This window comes from Cryptomeria japonica, chromosome 1 (assembly GCF_030272615.1).
Source record: "Cryptomeria japonica chromosome 1, Sugi_1.0, whole genome shotgun sequence".
Taxonomy (NCBI): Eukaryota; Viridiplantae; Streptophyta; class Pinopsida; order Cupressales; family Cupressaceae; genus Cryptomeria; species Cryptomeria japonica.
The window spans coordinates 414,128,246-414,148,108 of NC_081405.1; the positions used below are offsets into that span (position 1 = coordinate 414,128,246).

Consider the following 19,863-nt stretch of genomic DNA (forward strand, 5'->3'; position numbering starts at 1 on the left):
TTGGTGGGAAGGAGAGCCATAGGTTTTACATGCAAGCATGAGAGTGCACATCTTTCAGGATTTCATTTGCAGCTAGAGATAGAAATGCTTTTTGTTGTTTTTCTTATTTTCTCCATTCTTTTTCTCTTCTTCTATCCTTCTTTTTCATCCCCTCTTTTATCCTCCTTCTAAAATCTAAGTTTAGAACAACAACCACCCCTATTTTTTCCCTCTTTTTATATTTTGTCATTTGTTTCTTTAATTTTCTATTTTTTAAGAAAATGGGTCTTAATGTTAGCATTTTATTAATAATATTTAGGTATTACACATTTCATCATGTCAACATTGCAAAGAAAAGACTCTTGCTAGAAGCATGCCACTTGTCATACTGAGAGAAAGGAGGTTGTATGCAAATGTGGTACCATAGGTAGGGTAGCAGGATTACCATTATCTCTAATCCTGTAATTCAAGCACTGCACAATGAAAGTACGGACAAACTAACTGAGAAGGATAAAATTGCAAATGCAAGAAAGATTACCTCGAAATAACTGCTGTGGAACATGCAAGATGAAAAGAATTCTGAGAAACCTGTTTTTTCATCTTCTATTTTCATGTTCAGCTTTGCTGCTTACAAGGTGAATGACAGTTGCTATGTAGATTTTGGTGCATCCAACCATATGATTCACAGTAGGAACTAGCTTAGTTAAGTTCTTTAAGAAAATGGTCAATCCATTGTTCTGTTGATAACCACTAGTAGGTAGTTGGTGAGGGCAGTGCCATCATTAAACCATCCAGTTGTTGTAAGTTAAGATATCTACTATCATGTATTCTCTTTCATTGAAAAATAAGTTGCTTTCTCGAGAGTAGTTGCTAAGAAAAATCTTAAGGCTGTATGATTTAGATGTTATGTGTTTGTTATTTGGCATCTTCCTTTTGGGAATCATTATCCTTTATGCTTTAGTTTGATAAACCTTGTGCTCACCCCTAAATTGTTTTGTCAGTCCATGTTGACTTCACTGCTCACAATGTTTATGCATTTGTGCTGATAATAATCAGTTTCTTTGTTCATTGTTAATGTTGATACTACAGGACATTGCCATGCCAAAATTATCTCAAATATAATTATGTTTTAATTCTCCTTGCCCATGCATATGCAATATTTCCTTCACACATTTCTTATATAATGCATCTGCTATTAAGAACTAACTATAGGTTTTTGTGGCATGAACAGAACAAGAGCACCGGTGAACTAAGTTTCCTTACAAGTTTCATGAATGCTGCTGGTTGTATTGGTGGGCTAAGGCACCATATCCATAAATTTATCTTTTCATGTTACTCAAATCAGTTTACAATTGTACATCAATATGCTATTTTGTAACTGCATCTTAGTTTGTCTGAATTGATAGACTGAGGGTTTCTATTACTGATCTTTTTAATGAAATTTTTTGGCTATTCTTGAGGTTTTCATTATGACTACAATGTTCTTTTGTTAAAATGCAGTGAGACTGTTTACAAGCATCCAGGAGAAAGCTCCAACTAGCAGTATCCTTTTTTACCTTGATAATTGATCAATAAAGATTTGTTTATTGCAGATATGTATTTATGATCATTTTCTACTTAAAATTAAAATGATTCTCAATCTACAATCTGTAATGAAGCCTAACTATCTTATTGGAAATAGGGCTGTAGAAGATTCGAGTAGTTGCTGATGAATTGAGTTTTGAACTCCCACAAATATGCAAAGATGCCTCACAAACAAGATTTCAGTAAATCAGACATCCCTTAAGGGCAGGCCATTGCCTCCTTCGGAGTTTACTCTCCTTAACAGCATTAAAAACAAGATGAATCTAGAGAGAATCTGCTCGAAACCCTGCACCAACACATCAAATCCAACCCACTAATAAAAATACCATTGTGCCTGTTACCTGAAAATGGAATTCCCACCCATGCTACAGTTTTTCTCTGGATTAGATTAAGCATAACCCTTGCTTGCTCAAGGAAGATGCACTTAAACGTTGATTCATGGTAGCCTACATGTGTCCTTTGAGTGCATGGGTCCAAAGAAACTATAAACCACTTAGATTTATTGATATCCAAATTATGCCGAAAGACTATTCCATAGTGTAGCATCCCAATCAGGCTTCCAAACTCAGACCATTTTTTCTTTTTTATTCACATGTAATTTCCATGTTAAAGCTACTAGATAGCTTAATCATTAATTTTACTAGGTTTTCAAGTTTAAACATTTGCATGGGTAGAAAATTTTTCTTTTGTAAAATGTTAACAAAAAAGACACAGACTCGGCATGGACTCGGTGAGGGTGTCTCGACTCAGGACTTGGGAAAAAAAATCGACGTAGGCTCGGCAAGTGAAAAATTCAAGAAATTTAGAGATTTTTAAGCATTTAAAACTTGTTTCATGCACCCTTTATTAAATAAATCTTAAAGACACAAAAATATCATCAAATAGAAGCTAATTTGATCACATACACAAGTATACATCGATCATAAGTATAAATGCAAATTGTAGTTGAAGGGAATAGCAAACTTAGATATATAAATATTGTCATTTTCATACAAAACTCATGGAATATGAAATCCATAACATCAAATGTTTCAAACAAATATCAAACAATAACTACAATCCTATGGCTTAGATGAGTCTACATCCCTCCTATGAAGGCATCTAAGGTAGTTCTTGGATGATGTAGCAGCCATAATATTTTTTTTAACTATGAATATGCAGAGATTTGCAACAAGGGATATGTATTATCTAGATTTTTATGATCATTATTCATCACTGACCTATTACTTGCTTAATCTTATTGTTCGATGGGGGTTTGGGGGGCAACACCAAAACGAGGTTGAGGGTAGCACCCCTTGCAAGGGTTTGAGGGTGAGAGAGGGAGAGGTAGAGAGATAGGCCTAGATCTTGGGGGAGAGAGGAGAGAGTGGGATAAAGAGAGGTAGAGAGAGGGGATAGAGGAAGAGTGATAGGTCTAGAGTTCAGGGCAGATAAAGTGAGTGAGATAGAGAGAGCGAGAGAACGCTGAAAGGGGGCTGCTGGAAACTGAAACTTGACTAAGTCTGAAAATTTATAAGATCTTCGAAAACCTAAAATTTGCATTATAACTTCTAGAGATCTAAAACCACTCTTAAACATCTTGCCAATATATGCATGAAATATAACTACTTAAATTTTTATGAGTATATTTTGATGAAGAGAATGAGACTGACTTGAAGACAACGATGGGGAGTTACATGTTATATTTCTTGTATATTTTGGGGGCATGTCATAAACCAAAAAAGCATTTAAATTTTGAGATTTAAAAAAAATAAATTCAAAGTTTAGCCAAGTCTAGGAGATGGGATTCACTCAGACTTGGGGAGTCTAGTGAGTCCACGAGACTTGGCTAGTCTTTCCCAAACTCAGCCGAGTCCGAGCCCCCAAGACTCGTTGAGGGTGACTCGACTTGGGGCTCACCGAGTCCAAGCGAGTTTGGGCGAGTCTCGGAACTCTATGGACTCAACCACACAGTTAATCAAAATCCAATCTCTTATGGCTTTGGATTATCCTATGATAATTTACGGGATAACTCTGAGTATCTTATGCACGTTCTCTATCTGTTGGTGGCCACCCACCAAGTGCTGAGTCTTCTCATCCTTTGAAATACACACGAGCTTAATATTCAGAGACACTTTCAAGATATTCATTCTTGGCATTCATTCACCTTAATATAAGGGAAAATACTTTAAATAAATCATACACAAGGAAGGATTCAAGATATCACCTAGATCTATTGATACTTATATTCTTGAGCTCGCACCTTACTGCCAAACAAGGACATTCTGTATTCAAGCAATGTGTGGGCCCAACACTGATGCTGCAGCCACAACTTATTCTCAAAACCATTTCCTAATCCCCCCCTTGATTACAGATTCTCTTTAACAACACCACGATGGGCTCTCATGACACAACTTGACTCTAAATGAGACTCAGTCCTATCTCAACTAGGGCTTATACAAACAATGAAACTATATTTATTATTAAAATAAAAGGTCCTACTTGACACATGGAAAGCAAGCTCAGATTTACTTGGGGACTAGTTGGATGCTGTTATCCTCCAAACTTCTCTTTTTGTCTCAAATGTGGCCATACATGGTCCTTATCTTTCACCTTGGATGTGATTTTCCAACACGCTTCCCTTTTAAAAATGTGTAAGGTCCCTGACCACCCTCTTGATCCCTCACAAATTACTTACCTTGTGCCATACAAGACTGCATGCTACTGAATTACAGTCCATTATTCCGCTTCACAGGTTCCCCTCAAATTTTTTCCCTTTGCCACCATGTACCTTAAGGTACTATACATAATTGTCGGGATAATGTTGAATATTAAGGAACACAATAGAAGTTTAAGCAGGCTTCAATACATGGGTTTCAAAATACAATTATTCTCACCTTTGACCAAGGCTCACAAAATTTGGTAACACATTGACAAATTGGAAGAGGGTCTACATAACCACCTTCTCCTGATCCTTTTGAGTTGTGCCTTTCCTGTGCACTCTTTCTCTTTTTTTCTTCACTCCTCCCCTTCACAATTTCAATTTTCTTATTTGTGGAAGTAATAGTGTCAGCAAGAAGAATAATACCAACAAAAGGTTTGCTGTCAACTCCCTTTCAGTAAATTTTACCTTATATTTAGAGATTTCTCCAGGTTTCCCTTGTCTTGTACTTGATTGGCCAGTAGTGGCAACATATTTATTTCTGCAACATCCTCCTAGGATTCCCCCTGTACGAGGTATTGAAATGATACCTTGGTTTCTTTGAATGCTTCAGAGTTGGCATTCTCTTGATGGTTACTTTCCTGGTGGTTCTTCCTTTGCTGGCATCCTTGCTGCTCTTTTAACAATTTTCCGAGCTTCATTGCACCCTTCTGCCCCTTGTTGACTAGTGCTGGATTTTCTTGCCTTGCATGACTATTTTCTTTTGGTGATCTCTTGATTCAATGTAATCTGTGGCATATCCAGGTTCTTATCTCTCCATTTTCATGATCCTCAGAAATTTGTATTCACTGGTTATAATGTTCAATCAGTCTTAACTTTATCATTTTCCCTTTTGAAATTCTCACAACCATTCTGCCAAGTCATCCACTGGCTGGACCCCATTGCTGATGTATCACAGGGCAACAACCTCAGATACAATGGTATAACTCATAGAACGGGATACCCTCTTGGACTTTGCTCGGCATCCCATGTCACCTATATCTTTCATATGTTCAATCTGATTCATTAAGGTACCTTGCAGGATAATAAATATTGCGAGTTAATAAATATAATCAAGGACAATGAATGAATGAATGGAAGAGTCTAATAATGTCCATGAGGCCCAAGCAGCCTATGGGACCTAGGAACAGCACAAAACTTCTCAGGAATAGGGCACCATATTCTTAAGCAGTTGTAACTTCCTTTCAAGATCTGTTCTTCGACAGTGGACTTTGATCAACAAATTTGCTGTTTTTCCCAGCCTTACATCTTCAAATATTGTGCTTAGGTTGTCAGTTTTCAAGATGCCCTGATAGCTTATGTGGATGCCACTATATGCTGAGCATTCCATGACGAAATGCCATCCTGTCTCTACCACTCCCATGTTGCAGAATAGGCAAAATCTTTTTTCCCACTCTTCTCTAGGTATCATCCATCTACCTGTTTCATATCTCAAGTGATGAGAACTTGTCCATAGCTGGGCTATCAACATTTTTGCCTTCCATTTAATCTTGGCACCTAAGTTTTTTTCTCGTGATCTTCCACAGGGCTAAATATCTTTGATATGGTAACATAATTGGATTATCCGAGAGTTTACTTTAGAAACACCATTCCTTTGACAATAATTAATCTTTCAATTGTAATCAAGCAGCTTATGTTCAAACTTAATGTTTTGATGTTGGATCCAAACATAGATAACCTGCCATCCAGATGTTTTAATGTCTAAAATAAAACTATCTTGATTATTTAAAAAATGAACTCACATGCCAGCTCCTATTATGCTTCTTCAGGTGCAGGTTGGGAACTACAGGGTATGACACACAGTTATTTTCTCGTGCTAATCAGAGAAGTACTTGCTCTTGCAGGTTGACGTTGGTTTCTTAAAATATGTGGACTCCTCCTGAAATGTTTGTCCCTAACTTTCTGGCCCATTGAAAACCCATGAAGCACAGCACCTGTTAGGGTCTGTCCCCCTAACAAGTATTCATCTTTTCTGCAAATAAGAAATGCTAAAGGAGAATTCATTAGATTGCCCAATCTCACAGTGAAATCATGTTTTCTGAATTATGGTAGGTTTTATTTTAGCATAGACAAACAAAACCCTCTCCTGAACAATATCTATCTACAAATGGGAGTCATAGAGTAAAAGTATCACATTTGGTAATAGGCTGTCATGAACATGGGTGCCTGGCAAGGGTCTGCCTGATTGAAGCCCAAATCCTGTAAAACTCCAATGATAGGAGAGGGGGAGAAAACTAATCAGCTTCCTAAGGAAACCTATGCAAGTAACAGAGGAGACAATAGTAAAGGAAATGTGAAGCAATATCCAACGAAAAATCAAATAATTGGGTGCTTCTTTCATCAACTGAGGGGAAATTCAGTAAGACCTTTTCAAGGAAAGGAAAAGGCAGCAGTCAGACCAAAGTTCTTCTCAAATTTTGAAATTTTCTAATCCTTTCAAAGTGTAACAGGGAACCCTCTTCCAAAACACCTACAACTGTATGCAACATCCACCAAGGGCACAGATTAGCAATAAATATAAGCAAAAGTAAGGAATCAGTCATTTACATCTCTGCTTCATGGAAGCAAGACTGAGATATAGCCCTCTTCACATCCATTGCTGCCACCACCAAATCTGGTCATAGATTACAAAAATAAAAAGGGAAACAAAGCCAAGAATTTAATAAAATATGTAAACATATGTCTCTTGACCTATCTCAAGAGATCCACTCCATATCCAAGCAAATTCCACCCATCAAAACAGTCCCTGGAAAGTGTGGAATCAGACTGCTACTGTTTCTTACAGAAGATCTGGAACTTCTCCACTGTCTGTCTTTATCTCTCCTCTCCTTGCACCTCCGCCTCCTCCCTTTTCCTCTGTCTTAATATGTCTCCTTTTGTGGGCGCTGATAGGATTAGGTGCTGCCAATAATTGCCAGTGTCTTAAGAATAAAATGCACCACTGAGAGGAACAGCCTGTTCCTACTTGAAGAAATTCTAAAACCAATATTATGCAGCTGAAAGAGAGAATGGAAATTTGGGGTTCCAAGGACAACCTCATGGATTAATCTGAGAGAAAAGCATACAATGGGATCCTTCCAATTATACTTCGCTCTCAGGCCAATATTATAATTGGGGCATGGTAGGTTCCTTTGATGAATTTGAAGAATTCTGTAGCATATCATGTATGTAAATTTCTCTTATGGCAGCACTATAACTCAGTATATAGCTAAACTCTCCATTTGTCTAGCCTCTATGGAAGATGCATAGATTGTAATGTTAGGGCGCTTATATTTAGTTAAATCTATCGACTAGAGAAAGGGAGGCTATGGGTACAATATCTGAACTCTGAGCAACTCAATTTTCACAACACTGATTCAAAACCACTTTATTGTAGACCACTTAAATGCTAGTTCTTGTTCATTAGACCACACAAGTGGAACTCCCTTATTAATACATCTAGAGGGTAGGAGACTTGGGCAAATTTTTTAATGAACCATTGGTAATACTTGACATGGCCTAGGAATGGTTTTATCTCCGTGATGTCCTTTGATGGTAACATCTCCACACCCACCCATATCTTGTTGGGAATTATCTTTAATCTAACATTGCAGACAATATGGTTGAGAAGTCTTTCTATTGGCCCCATGAATCTACTCTTCTTCAGATTTAGTGTTGTGTTGCTCTACATCAATGCATTCACTTTGGCAAGAGCTTTATGCATGTTTCTTGGTCATTGTAGATTGATCAATCATCCATGAAAGTTCTAAAATTGTCTGAGGGCATATAATTAAAAATACGTAGGGTGATCTTCTAGAACTTAGCAGAGCACTATAGAGTCTAAATGTCATTTGGTTGTAAGCATAGACTCCAATAAAAATAGTCTTTAGTTTGTCTTCCTTGGTTATGCTTCTCTAGTTATATCTAGAGAAGCCATCCTTAAGTGAATAAATTTTATGTGCAACCACTTCTTCAAGGATGCAATAAGTGAATGGAATTGGAAATGGGCTCTTGATTTACCCTCACAGTGGTGGGTTCTTGTTATTTCATGCCAACTTTACATGTAAAGTGATGGGCTGGCAGGTCATTAGACTTTGCATCCCTTCTCTTATATTCTATTCATTTAGGGGTGAATATTGAAGTGGATGGTACATAAGGGTTCAATCATACACTTTTGCTTCTTGTCATCTCCTTCCACTTACTTTCTTTCATTAATCTCCATTATTTCAAAGAAATTGCAATTAGGTTTGAATATTTCATAGACTTCCATCTACCAATGGATTAGATCAATGAGGGAATTTGTTTTATCTTTAGAATATGGGTGTAGTTCCAAGATTCCTTAGACATTCAGGTCCATGGGGCCTTTTTCTATTTTCTTTGGCCACCTTTCACTAGAGTCTAATTTGATGAATATAGGGAAGTTGCTTCCTAGTTGTTTGATTTCTTAGATCAATTATATATTTCTTGCCTTTATTTATAATGGAGAGTACATCTGTTTTCCAATTATGCTTGACTTTTGGTTTCTACTATCAATCCCTACCCAACAAAGTATTGTACATTTTTTTAATGCAATGAAATGACTAAAAGGTTAAATAAAAATGATTTGAGTTCCAATTATTAACTTTTGTGGCTTAAAAAATTTGGGCACTTTGTATTCATTGTTAGTTTGCTCCTACCAACTCAAAAGCTAAAGCCCAAATAGTAGGCTTGCCCAAGCTTTGCTATGTGTCTTTTGGACGTCCATTCATTTGGGACCCACTCCAATAGTTATCTTTTTCATGTTCTCGAGAATCTCGGTATTTATCACTACTAGTCTTTGGATTAAATTCATCATAAGAAGCATCTACTTCATTGCCTAATCTCTTGACAATAGAGGTTTTTTCCTCATTATTCCCATTTCTAGATGCTAAATGATTCATAGCATGCTTTGTTTGTCTGTACCAACATATTGTATTTAGCTATGATATTCCTATTTTTGGGAATGCTTCTCAATAAAAACACTTCTTTAACTTGTACAATGATTCTTGACTGGAGTTGGTTCATTATTATACTTGCATGTTCATTAGAGTGGTGACACTCATTTTCCAAGGGCCACCTAGAGACAAAGAAAAATACATTTTTATAAACAAAAAAAGTGTCAAATACCTAATTTTGCCCTTAAGTGACAAAATTGTGAAAATGGCATGTGCCATGAATGTTTGTGTAGTTTGAAAGGCCTTAATTTAGGCTTGATGGTGAAGCTTTGCTTCTCAAACTCCACCTTGTATTGCAATACATAATTTGCCAAGGGTGTTGCACTTAGACCTGCAAGTGGTGTTGTCCCTCAACCCTACTATGGGCATTGCCAGTAGACCTCCATGAGGGGTGCTACCCCTCAACCTCATTGGGGTCTCCACTCTCAAAACTCCGCTAGTTGTTGGGATCTCATGTCACATAAGAATGAGAGGGTGAAGAGGAATTGGGTTATAACTTAAACTTGAGTGTGCTTAGATGTTATTTTTGCACAACTTGGATGCAACTTGGATGAGGTAATTTCTACATATGACATGGCTGGTGGAAGTGGCATTGTAACTTCTTGTGGTTTAAATGAATTCGAAGCAAATGTTATTTTAATGCTTGTAATGTCCCCTTTCTAGCACATTTTGTACGAGGTTGTTGTTAGCCTATTTCTCCATGGTCTCGTAGGCTAACCAGGACATTTAAGGGATCTTGAGGATATTTGGCCTAGACAGTTTCAGTTGTGGGCGATTTTGAGGTGGTTTGGTGTATTTTTGGGATACTTACTAATTATAGTAAGTCAGTTGGGCCAGGTTTGGATTGACAGTGAACCATGAATAATATCTTGTTGATGATAGTGTTGATTTTGATTGGAGATTTTAACAATCACTTGCGATTATTAATTTATTTAACAATAAAGTTATAAAGTTAAATTAAATATTTAACTTTATTAATGTGGGAACTTAAGTAAAAGGAAAAGTTATTTAAAAATTAAAAGTTACCTTTCACTGAAAGCACTCGGAGACTTAAATATTAAAAAAGAAAAGTATATCTATTTATCCCACATTGGCTGGAAAAGTGAGTGAGCTCTCCCAGGAAAGTTATAAAAGACTCTTAAGAGTTCATTTTCAGCAAGCTTGGTTTATTATTTTCTCTTGGAGAATTTGGGAGCTTTTGGCTTTCAGTTTTTTGTGCCCTAGGACAGAAACCCTTGGGAATTCGTAGGTTGGACGAAAACCCAACTCTACTTGAGAGGTGGATTCATTCGGAATTCACTGCTGAGCTTATTCACAGAGGTTTGGATCCAATGATGGAGCTAATGTGCAGATTGGAGGTTGTATGAATCTATAGTTTCGGCTTATTTGTAGCGACATGAACAGTGTTGTGAACAGTGCCGTGAATGGTACCATAAAGTTCCAAAGAAGTAAAACATCTGCAAAAAATCGCGACTATACGCGATTAATCGGGAGTCGGGGAGATGCCCTATTTTTTCCCCAAAAAAATCAATAGAAATTAGTCAACCCTAGTCAACGATTTTTTCATTGAAATCGCCAAAAAGACCGCAGTTAAAACTCGATTAAAATCCGATTTGCTAGGAAAACCTAAAATGCTCAAAAACCTGGAAAAAAATGTTGCGAAAGTTTTGAAGATGAGGTCGCTTGCGTGGGTTAAAACACATTCCAGCAGCAAAAAGCAGATCAAGTTGAATGTGAGGGCACACCAGTGAGTAGTGCTACAAGGGGAAGACATGGGAGGGAATCGACTGAATCCGCGACTTGACGATAATGAGTACAAGTGAATGGCTCCAATCCAGCTACCCTCAATTCCATTGGATATGAACCATTCGACGGGTTGGGAATGAACAGATGGGCGAACTCCTCCCCAGTCGACGGAAACATGGGGAAAATTATTGATTTTTCTTTGAATGTTTGTATGTGAATGCATTTTTTTGAATGTATAGATTTTTTTATTTTTCTAAATGTTCTCAAAAATTCTGTCTGATCATAATATGTTATTTATTATATTATAATTATTTAATAATTTAAGAAATTTTTAATATGAAGTTTAATTTTTTAATATAGATTATTTAGTATCAGTAATTTCTTTAATGTATTGTAATTTTTTAAATTGTAATATATTTTAACATGTATTACTGATTTAAATTTATTTATAATTTATTTTATTACAATTATTTAATAATTTAAAAAAATAGTAAAGTTATTATTTAATATAAACTATTTAAAAATATATTATTGATTTTAATATATCTTACAATATTAAATAAATTTACAATAATGTTAAATAAGTTACACTATATTACAATAATTTATCTTAAAATATTAAACCGGTAATTTAATCTTTTAAGATAAAATCTTACAATAATATTACTGTAATATGCTGTAATTTATTTTATATTATTGTAATATCACTGTAATATACTGCAATTTATTTACTTTTATTTTTTTGATCGATAATGGGCCGAGGCCGAAAACTTTATTAATTGAAAAATAATTACATAAATGTACAAATTCGGTTCGGTGTGGGCACTGGTAGGAAAGAACCGAATGAAGAAAACCTCCGGTCTTGCCCAAGGAAAAAATCCTGGAATAATTTACAAGTCCTTGTTAGCCAGAAATCTGACTTCTTAAGGGGTTACAATAATAATTTGAGAAATACATCATCCTGTCGACATTTTAACCATGACTTCTACATAATGGATCTGAGTAATAGGTGAAGCCTTCGTATGGTGAAGGCGAGCGGGGAGACCAAGGAGTTGTTCGAGTGCTAACCGAGGGGGGGTGAGCGAACTGGATCCTGCATGCTGCAAACACAGAGCAATACTATCCTGCAAACTCAAAGTTAGGATACCTTTTAACCATGTAAAACTAAGAGAGGAAGTTAACCGCATACATTGGCTCCACCTGAAACTGGAGCCCCTTAATGTTCTCAGAATAAGGTTTTCTATCAAAATTGCCTACTACTACAATAAGAAAATGGAACGAACCAGGGCCATGACAGCCGTGGCCAAAAAATCAAGAGAGTTGATGGTTTCCAATGTACCCCATCCACATGATCCCCAATATATGAAGGTGATAATGTAATCAGAAATATTAACAGGAATATCTACAACATCATACCTATAACCACATGGAATGCAGGTGTGTTTATATATCTGCCTTGCATTATATGAACACGCTTGCAGCTATGTGTGTATACTTATGCTGAGATAGATACTTCATTAATACACCCTATAGCATAAAATTGCAAATTATCTATAGCCTAGAATCAAATGTATAAATATGGGAAAGTTGCTATAAAGATGTATTGCATATCATTGAAGTAATCTTAAGCGTCTGCGTATAATAATATATACCTTGAGCGTCTGATACTATAAACATATCTTCAAAAGACAAGTCATCTCCTATCTAAAAACGGTAAAGCATAAAAGTCTTTTATACGAACTAGCTTTGCTTAGATTAATCGGAATGTCGCATCCCCTACTTACTCAAAAGCCAAGCCCTTCCCTCGAGCCCCTGCCTGGTCCGATTGGAGAACCCTTTGGCGATTCAGAAGATTTTAGATTCTCCATCTCGGCTATCATGTCCATCTTGAGACCTTCGTCCCGAAGGTATATAGCCAACTAGTGGCTGTAGGGGGGAATTTTTACATTGAACCACCACATGAGGAAGTTGACATTCCTCTGGACGATGGGCCTTCTGTTGGCAAACTTCGTAAGATTATCATGAATCAGTATTGAGAACCGAGGAACCTGGCGGTTGTTCCGCATGAAGATATCATAATGCCTTGGCTTGGGGGCCAAGAGATCAGAAGTAACATTCACCATTACTCGGTCAAGCTCTAAGAGAATGCTTTAACATAATTCCCTGATGAAATCCCTATTAGGCTCAAAATGGAGTACTACAGCTAGGAACATAGAGGAAATATCAGAATTTGCTCTGGTCCTATCCTCATTGGTGATGAAATCTTCCCCTAAAATTTGAGTAACCCCGTTGACGACCAGATCGTGAGGATATTTCAAGAGGCCTGTCAGTCGAGCTGCCTTTATTTCCCCAAGAATGGTCATTTGTCTTTTAGAGCTCGAGAGCTCGAGTATAGTATCCATGATATTTTGAATTTTGCGTAGCAGAGAATGAAGAGATAGAGAAAAACCGGTCTTTATAAAGCTAGAGGTCTGTCTGGAAAGTCGGGTGTGAGAATGAAATGAATTTAATTGAGAATGAGCCGGAATGATTAAAACATTGGAATAGTACTTGCTTGAGAGGCATATCGCAAAGAAATGAATGCAAGACCGTCCTCGAGATTCTATCATTCAATTTTGCCCATGCTTAGTGTCTGGTTAATATATGCATGATCAGCATGTGCGGAGATGATTGATACAACTCAGTCGGCGAGGTGAAATTCTCAGAAGAAGGTACGATCGGGTTTCACAATTCAAAGTGGGTTAATGAGGTGGATTAATGAGTGTCGGCAGATGTCATTTCCGAGATAATCACGGGGGAGGAAGATCTCGCACTTATTATAGTTAGGATCGCCGAGACAATGATTTCTTGGCAATCTCCATTGAAATAGCCTAAGCCTTGAGGGTGGGAAGCTGTGTGGATGCCAAGACTATATATATGTGATATCTATACCTATATATACCTGTACATATATACATGCGTTTATATATATATATATATCATCTGATGCTTGAATGAAAAGAATATATATCAATATGTATATAGACATATGTATAGATATATGTATATATCTATATATATATATATATATATATATCATCTGATGCTTGAATGAAAAGAATATATATCAATATGTATATAGACATATGTATAGATATATGTATATATCTATCTATAAAATTCATGGTTTATACATATACATATAAATCTATACTTTATGTATATACCCATATTCATATATCTAGCAGGGTATATATATAAGTTTTGGATAATATCTTGAATGTATACGTATATATATAAAAGAAACTGCTAATCAAATTGTAGATGTTAATTGTATATATATATATATAATGTGAGATTATGAGTGTTTATACATATATATAAATAAATATAGGTATATATATGTGTGTGTGTGTGTGTGTGTGTGTAAATATATATATATTTATTTATATGTATATATGTATGAGTGTGACTGTATATAAGTCTGACTCCATATATATATATATAAATGTGAATATATATCCAGATCTTGCTCCTGCTGTTGCCTTTATAGATCAAGATCTAGATTCTTATGTAAAACATAGAAATGGGACTCTCCCGGACTCGCCTAAACTCGACGAGTCCGAGTCCGAGTCCGAGTCATGCTCGCCGAGTCTTTGGGACTCGGACTCGGACTCGTCCGAGTCTGGCGAGTTTGAGCCAAACTCGCCAAACTCGGCGAGTCCCGAGCCCCAAACTCGGCTACTGGCTGGGTTAGTAAAATGACAAAAAAATACATTTGAAAAAGTTTTTTTTAAATGAATGGTATCGTCTTTGTTCACTACAACCTTCGCTTGAGAATGAGAAAAATTAGGGTTACATCATGTCAGCCAATAGAAAAATAACACCCGACACCTTTATTAAATAATAAGTTTTTTTGGCCTCGCGGGGCGCTGCCCTTCGACCCCGCCCTGTATCGCGACAGGGAGCGCACAAGGGGCGATGCCCCTTGACCCCACCTTCGGGGCGCTGCCCCCAAACCCCCGTCGAAAAATATGGGGGGAAACTGCGTCGATAGAAGTAGGGAAAATTTAAGCTCCGAGTTTGACACTGATTGGATCGACCAGGTAGATATAGAGTCTGAGACTGTAGCCATGGCAGAGGAGGAGCGGAGAGCATGAGCACAGATAGGAGATTTAGAGGCAGATAGTGACACGGATGTTCCTGATGTTGGTGAGCATGGCATGGTGTCACGGGGAGTGGCTATGGTTGTCGAATCATCCAGGACCTACCTTAGACGCCTTCGTAGAGGGCCAGGGCCGGAGGGTGCAGGCTCCTCTGAGCCATAGGCTTGTAGTTGTATTTACCTTTGGTATTTGCATGAAACATTTGATGATGATCATATGATGACATGGATTTTTTATTCCATGAGTTTTGTAATATTGTATACATTTGACAATATTTATATATCTATATTTGTTATTTCCTTCAGCTACAGTTTGCGTTTATGCTTATGTGATTGATGTATACTTGTGTATGTAATCAAATGAGCCGAGTTTGATGATGTTATTGTGTCTTTAAGGTGTATTCAATAAAGGGTGCCTGAAACAAGTTTTAAATCTTTAAAAATCTCTAAATTTCTTGAGTTTTTCACTTTCCCGAGTCCAGCCGAGTCTGGAGCTGAGTCTGACGCCGAGTCCTGAGTCCGAGTCTGAGTCAGCCTTGCCGAGTCCGAGTCGAGTCCGAGTCCCATTTCTTTGATATATATATATATATATATATAAATGTATATATATATGTATATGAATATAGATATTGGTGCATTTCCTTGCAGATGAATCTCTTGAGATGTGATAGGAGGAGTGTCTGATTCTGAATCGAGGACCCTTGGGATCCAAATTCTTAATATGAATGGAAGGTAAAACGGTTTAGGGAGAAGAGGAGCAGGGATGAGGGCTAAAGATAGACTTATTGACGGGAGGCCAAGGAAGCAGAAGGAGTAATAGAACGAACCTAGAAAGGTTAAAGTGCCTAAAAGGGACTAGGATAGGCTATTGCTTGCATCTGAGAGAGCAGGAGGGAGGGGATGGGGGGGTGAGCCCGGATTATCCTCCTGTTGGGGATGACATATGGATTTCTCTAGACGGATGGAGGCACTGCCTTATCAGGCAGAGCATTGGTTTTGCCTAGGATTTTGAGCTCCACGCCATCTACTCCGAAGTTAGCAAGCTCATCTGCTCTACTGTTTCCTTGTTTAAATGTTATGTTATCTAACTTTTAATGAGAAGAAGCTATAAAACCATAATATGAAATGATCGTCCTAGGCTTATTAATAAATAATAAATGGAAAGGTAGATGGATGATATCTTAACCTCAATGATAGAACACGGGGTTCAAAGAAAAGATATTCTCTTGGATTAATATATTAGTATATATGTTAGATATTGATTGTTTATAATTATAGATGTATAATTTTCTCCCTGTAAATACACACAAATTAGACATATCTTAAAGGTATTAATACTACTCGTATGTTCCCGTATTAGTGAGTATTATATGATATCTATATCAAGAAGCCTGCTTGTCGTTTGTCGTTGGAAAATTTGCTAAGGATTTAAGGCCATATGAACCCATCCTAGAGTCAGAGCTGAGGAGAGAGCTTTACCTGTCTAAAAGGTAACAGAAGACAGATAGCCAATCCTTAGTCGTTAAAATATGAGGAATCCAGCTTCTGGTGAAAGGTCAGAGATTCTTATGAAAATAAGTGAGTTTGACTAACTTAGCCTTATAGCCCCTGCTTTGATCTGCTATAGAATGGATGTAAGCAAATGAGTCATAAAATCTATATATAAATACTAAAGATAAGTATATATAAATTATTTAAATAAATTATATATATATGAGATGTATATAAAGATATTCTATAGATAAATTATATATAGTTATGAAAAATATATATAAATCATCAACAAAAGTGTGAAGGCGGCTAATTGTAAAATCATTATATATAAAACACTGGATGAGGACCTAAGATAGAGCTTCAGGGAAGATGAACGCCATCAGCTCCCAAGTTAGCTAACTCATCAGCCCTTTTTTTGCCTTCCCAATAGATGTGATTGATCGTAAATCTTTCGAAACCTTTGCATAAATCAATGGCCCATGTCAATAGTGAGTTGAGTCTCCAATTGGGCATACTACCTTTTCTTAGAGTGTTGATAATAATTGCTGAGTCCCCTTCAATTTCCAATTTCTTCACTCCCATCTTTCTGCAAATATTAAGGCCTTCCAACAGGGCAACCAATTCAGCCCAATTATTAGTCTTATTACCTATTGGGTAAGCCTTGAGGGCAATTTCCTTCCCTTCCTAGTTATGGATAGAGCATCCTATCCCTGCCACCCTTGGGTTGCCTCTGGAGGCCCCATTAAAGTTTAGCTTCAGCCATCCCTCACCTGGAGGTTGCCACTTACATTCAGCTCTTTTCCTTAGATTTACTTCAGGACCCTCCCCAATATAGGGTGGGATAGATAGTCCCTTCCATTTCCCCTTCATCGCCTCATCCCAATAAGTTTCTGTGGCATTCTTCTTTAGACCGAAGTTGATCATACTGTTGATTTTTTCGATCATAGCAGCCTCAATTTTATTGATTACCCGTTTCACCTCTAATTTTTCATCTTTGAAAAGATGCCTATTCCTTTCCTTCCACAATTCCCGAATTATGGTACATGGAAGAGATATCCTTAAGCCTTCAAATAGACAACCTCTTCTTAGGATGGGCCAGGCTTTGAGTATTCCTAAAATAGTTTGAGGAAAGGCAGAGGACCAGCGTAGTTTTTGGGTAAACCACACCCAACATTTGTTTGCATAGTTGCAATTAAGGAGGAGGTGATTTGTGTCCTCTTCATCCTTTTCACATAGAGGGCATCTACTAGGTCCCTCATACCCCATCCTCCTAAATTTTTCAGTAGTCAAGAGCTTATTCTGGAGAGCAAGCCATGTGAAGACTCTAGCCTTGGGTAGGCAGTATCTATCCCAGCAGAGTTTCAGAGGTAGCTTCGTCTTGGTTCTAAGTTGAACTTTAGTGATGTGATTATAGCCATCCTTGGAGTTGTATTCTCCATTCTTGGAGCCATCCCACACAAGCCTATCCTTGCCTAGACTAAAGGAAATGTTTCTATCTTTTAGGATTGCCATGAGTTTATCTTTATCCCTTACAGGGATAACCTCATTTTCTCTGACTATCCATTTCCACCCTGCTCCATCCTTTGAGGGGGAAATGTAGTTCCCAATCAATTTCCCTCTGTTTGATTCTAGGAGTGCTCTTGTAGGCCCAAAGTCATGGATTTTCTTGATCGCCTTATACCCTCCCCAAGAGTCTGACCAAAACAAGGCATCTTCCCTGACCCTAGGTTCCATGTGAGTTTATCTATGATAATATTTCTGCATTCCAGCATAAAGTTTCATATGCGAGAGCCTCTAGGTGGATTGTTTTCTCTAAATATTTGGATAGGGTTGTCTTCTTTAAGGTATTTATGGTACAAGATTCTCGCCCATTTTAAATGGGGATGTCTGAACATTCTCCATACTAATTTTGCCCCTAGGGCCCTTCTTTGGTCACGGATATTTTTAATGCCAACTCCTCCTTCTTTTGGTCTACAAATCTTATCCCAAGATAGGAGTGATATTTTCTTATCTTCATTGGCACCTTGCCAAAAGAAAGTTCTAAGATGTTTATTTAGCTCATCCCGTTTTTTAACCGATAAATTGTGACAAGATAGCTGGTAAATGGGCATTGCTGCCAGAACTGATTTGACCAAGGTTGCCTTGCCTGCAGAGGACAGCCATTTCCCTTTCCAAGTGGTAATTCTCTTCTTGATTTTTTCCACCATGTGATCCCAAGACTTAGATGTCCTGCTCCCCTTATCCAAAGGGATGCCTAAATATTTGCAAGGGAGGAGACCAGGCTTGATCTCCAAGACCCTGCATATCTCTTTCTCGGATGCGGTTTCTATGTTGAACATGAACACTTCTGACTTCTCCAAATTGACCTCTTGACCCGAGGCTTCCATGTAGGATTTGAGGATACCTTTGAAGGCCCTTGCTTCCCTAATGTCACCTCGACCAAAAAGCATTGTATCATCTACGAATTGCTGGTGGGTAATGGGAGTTAGACCACTGGTAATGGGTATACCTATGATTCCACCCTCTTCCCTAGCCTTTGAGATAGACCTACCAAGAGCCTCTGCCATAATGATGAAGAGGGAAGGAGACATGGGGTCTCCTTGCCTAAGTCCCCTAGAGCTACTAAAAAAACCTTCAGGTGTGCCATTGACCAGGACAAAGAATTTGGGGGTGGATATGCATTCAAAAATAAGGTTGATCCAAGTTTTGGCAAAGCCAAATGCTTCCAAACATTTGCATAAAAATTTCCAATCCACTTTGTCATATGCTTTACTAATATCTAATTTGACCAGCATGCTTGGTGCTCCATTATGCTGGACCGAATGTATAGCTTCTTGAGCTATGATTACCCTGTCATAGATTGATCTATCGGGCACAAAGTTTGTTTGTTCTTCGCTAATGATAATAGGGAGAAGTTTCTGAAGTCTAGTTGCTAGAGTTTTGGTAAGTAGTTTATAAAGGGTATTACACAAGGCTATGGGCCTATATTCATTAAAGCTATCAGGTTTCTCTTTTTTTGGAATCAGAACTAAGAAAGTACTGTTGATCTCCTTCAGGATCTTACCTGAGTTTCTAACACCCTCTAGGGTCTCTGTGATCTCTCAACCTATAAAACCCCAGCATTTTTGGAAGAAACTAGTTGGGAAGCCATCTGGGCCCGGAGCCTTATCTGGGTTCATTTTCATGAGGGCAGATTTAACCTCCTCCTCCGTAAATTTCTTAAGCAGACATCTGTTGTGTTCTGCATCAATGAGTTTTGGAAT

At 37.5% G+C, this 19,863-nt stretch overlaps 1 protein-coding gene across 3 annotated transcripts in view; it reads left to right on the forward strand.

Annotated features, from left to right (window-relative positions):
- Positions 1-19,863, forward strand: part of LOC131065435 (mannose-P-dolichol utilization defect 1 protein homolog 2) — a 96,419-nt gene that overhangs the window by 16,977 nt on the left and 59,579 nt on the right. For 2 of the 3 annotated variants that reach the window (XR_009111408.2, XM_057999945.2), the window contains exons 6-7: positions 1,211-1,271; positions 1,480-1,521. Coding sequence is in view for 2 of the 3 variants with exons in the window: in XM_057999945.2 (XP_057855928.2) it covers positions 1,211-1,271; positions 1,480-1,521 (103 nt within the window). In the remaining variant the exon portion in view is untranslated. Of the gene's footprint in view, positions 1-1,210; positions 1,272-1,479; positions 1,522-2,277; positions 2,313-19,863 lie in introns of those variants that run through there. The other variant, XM_059218403.1, reaches the window with a different exon arrangement.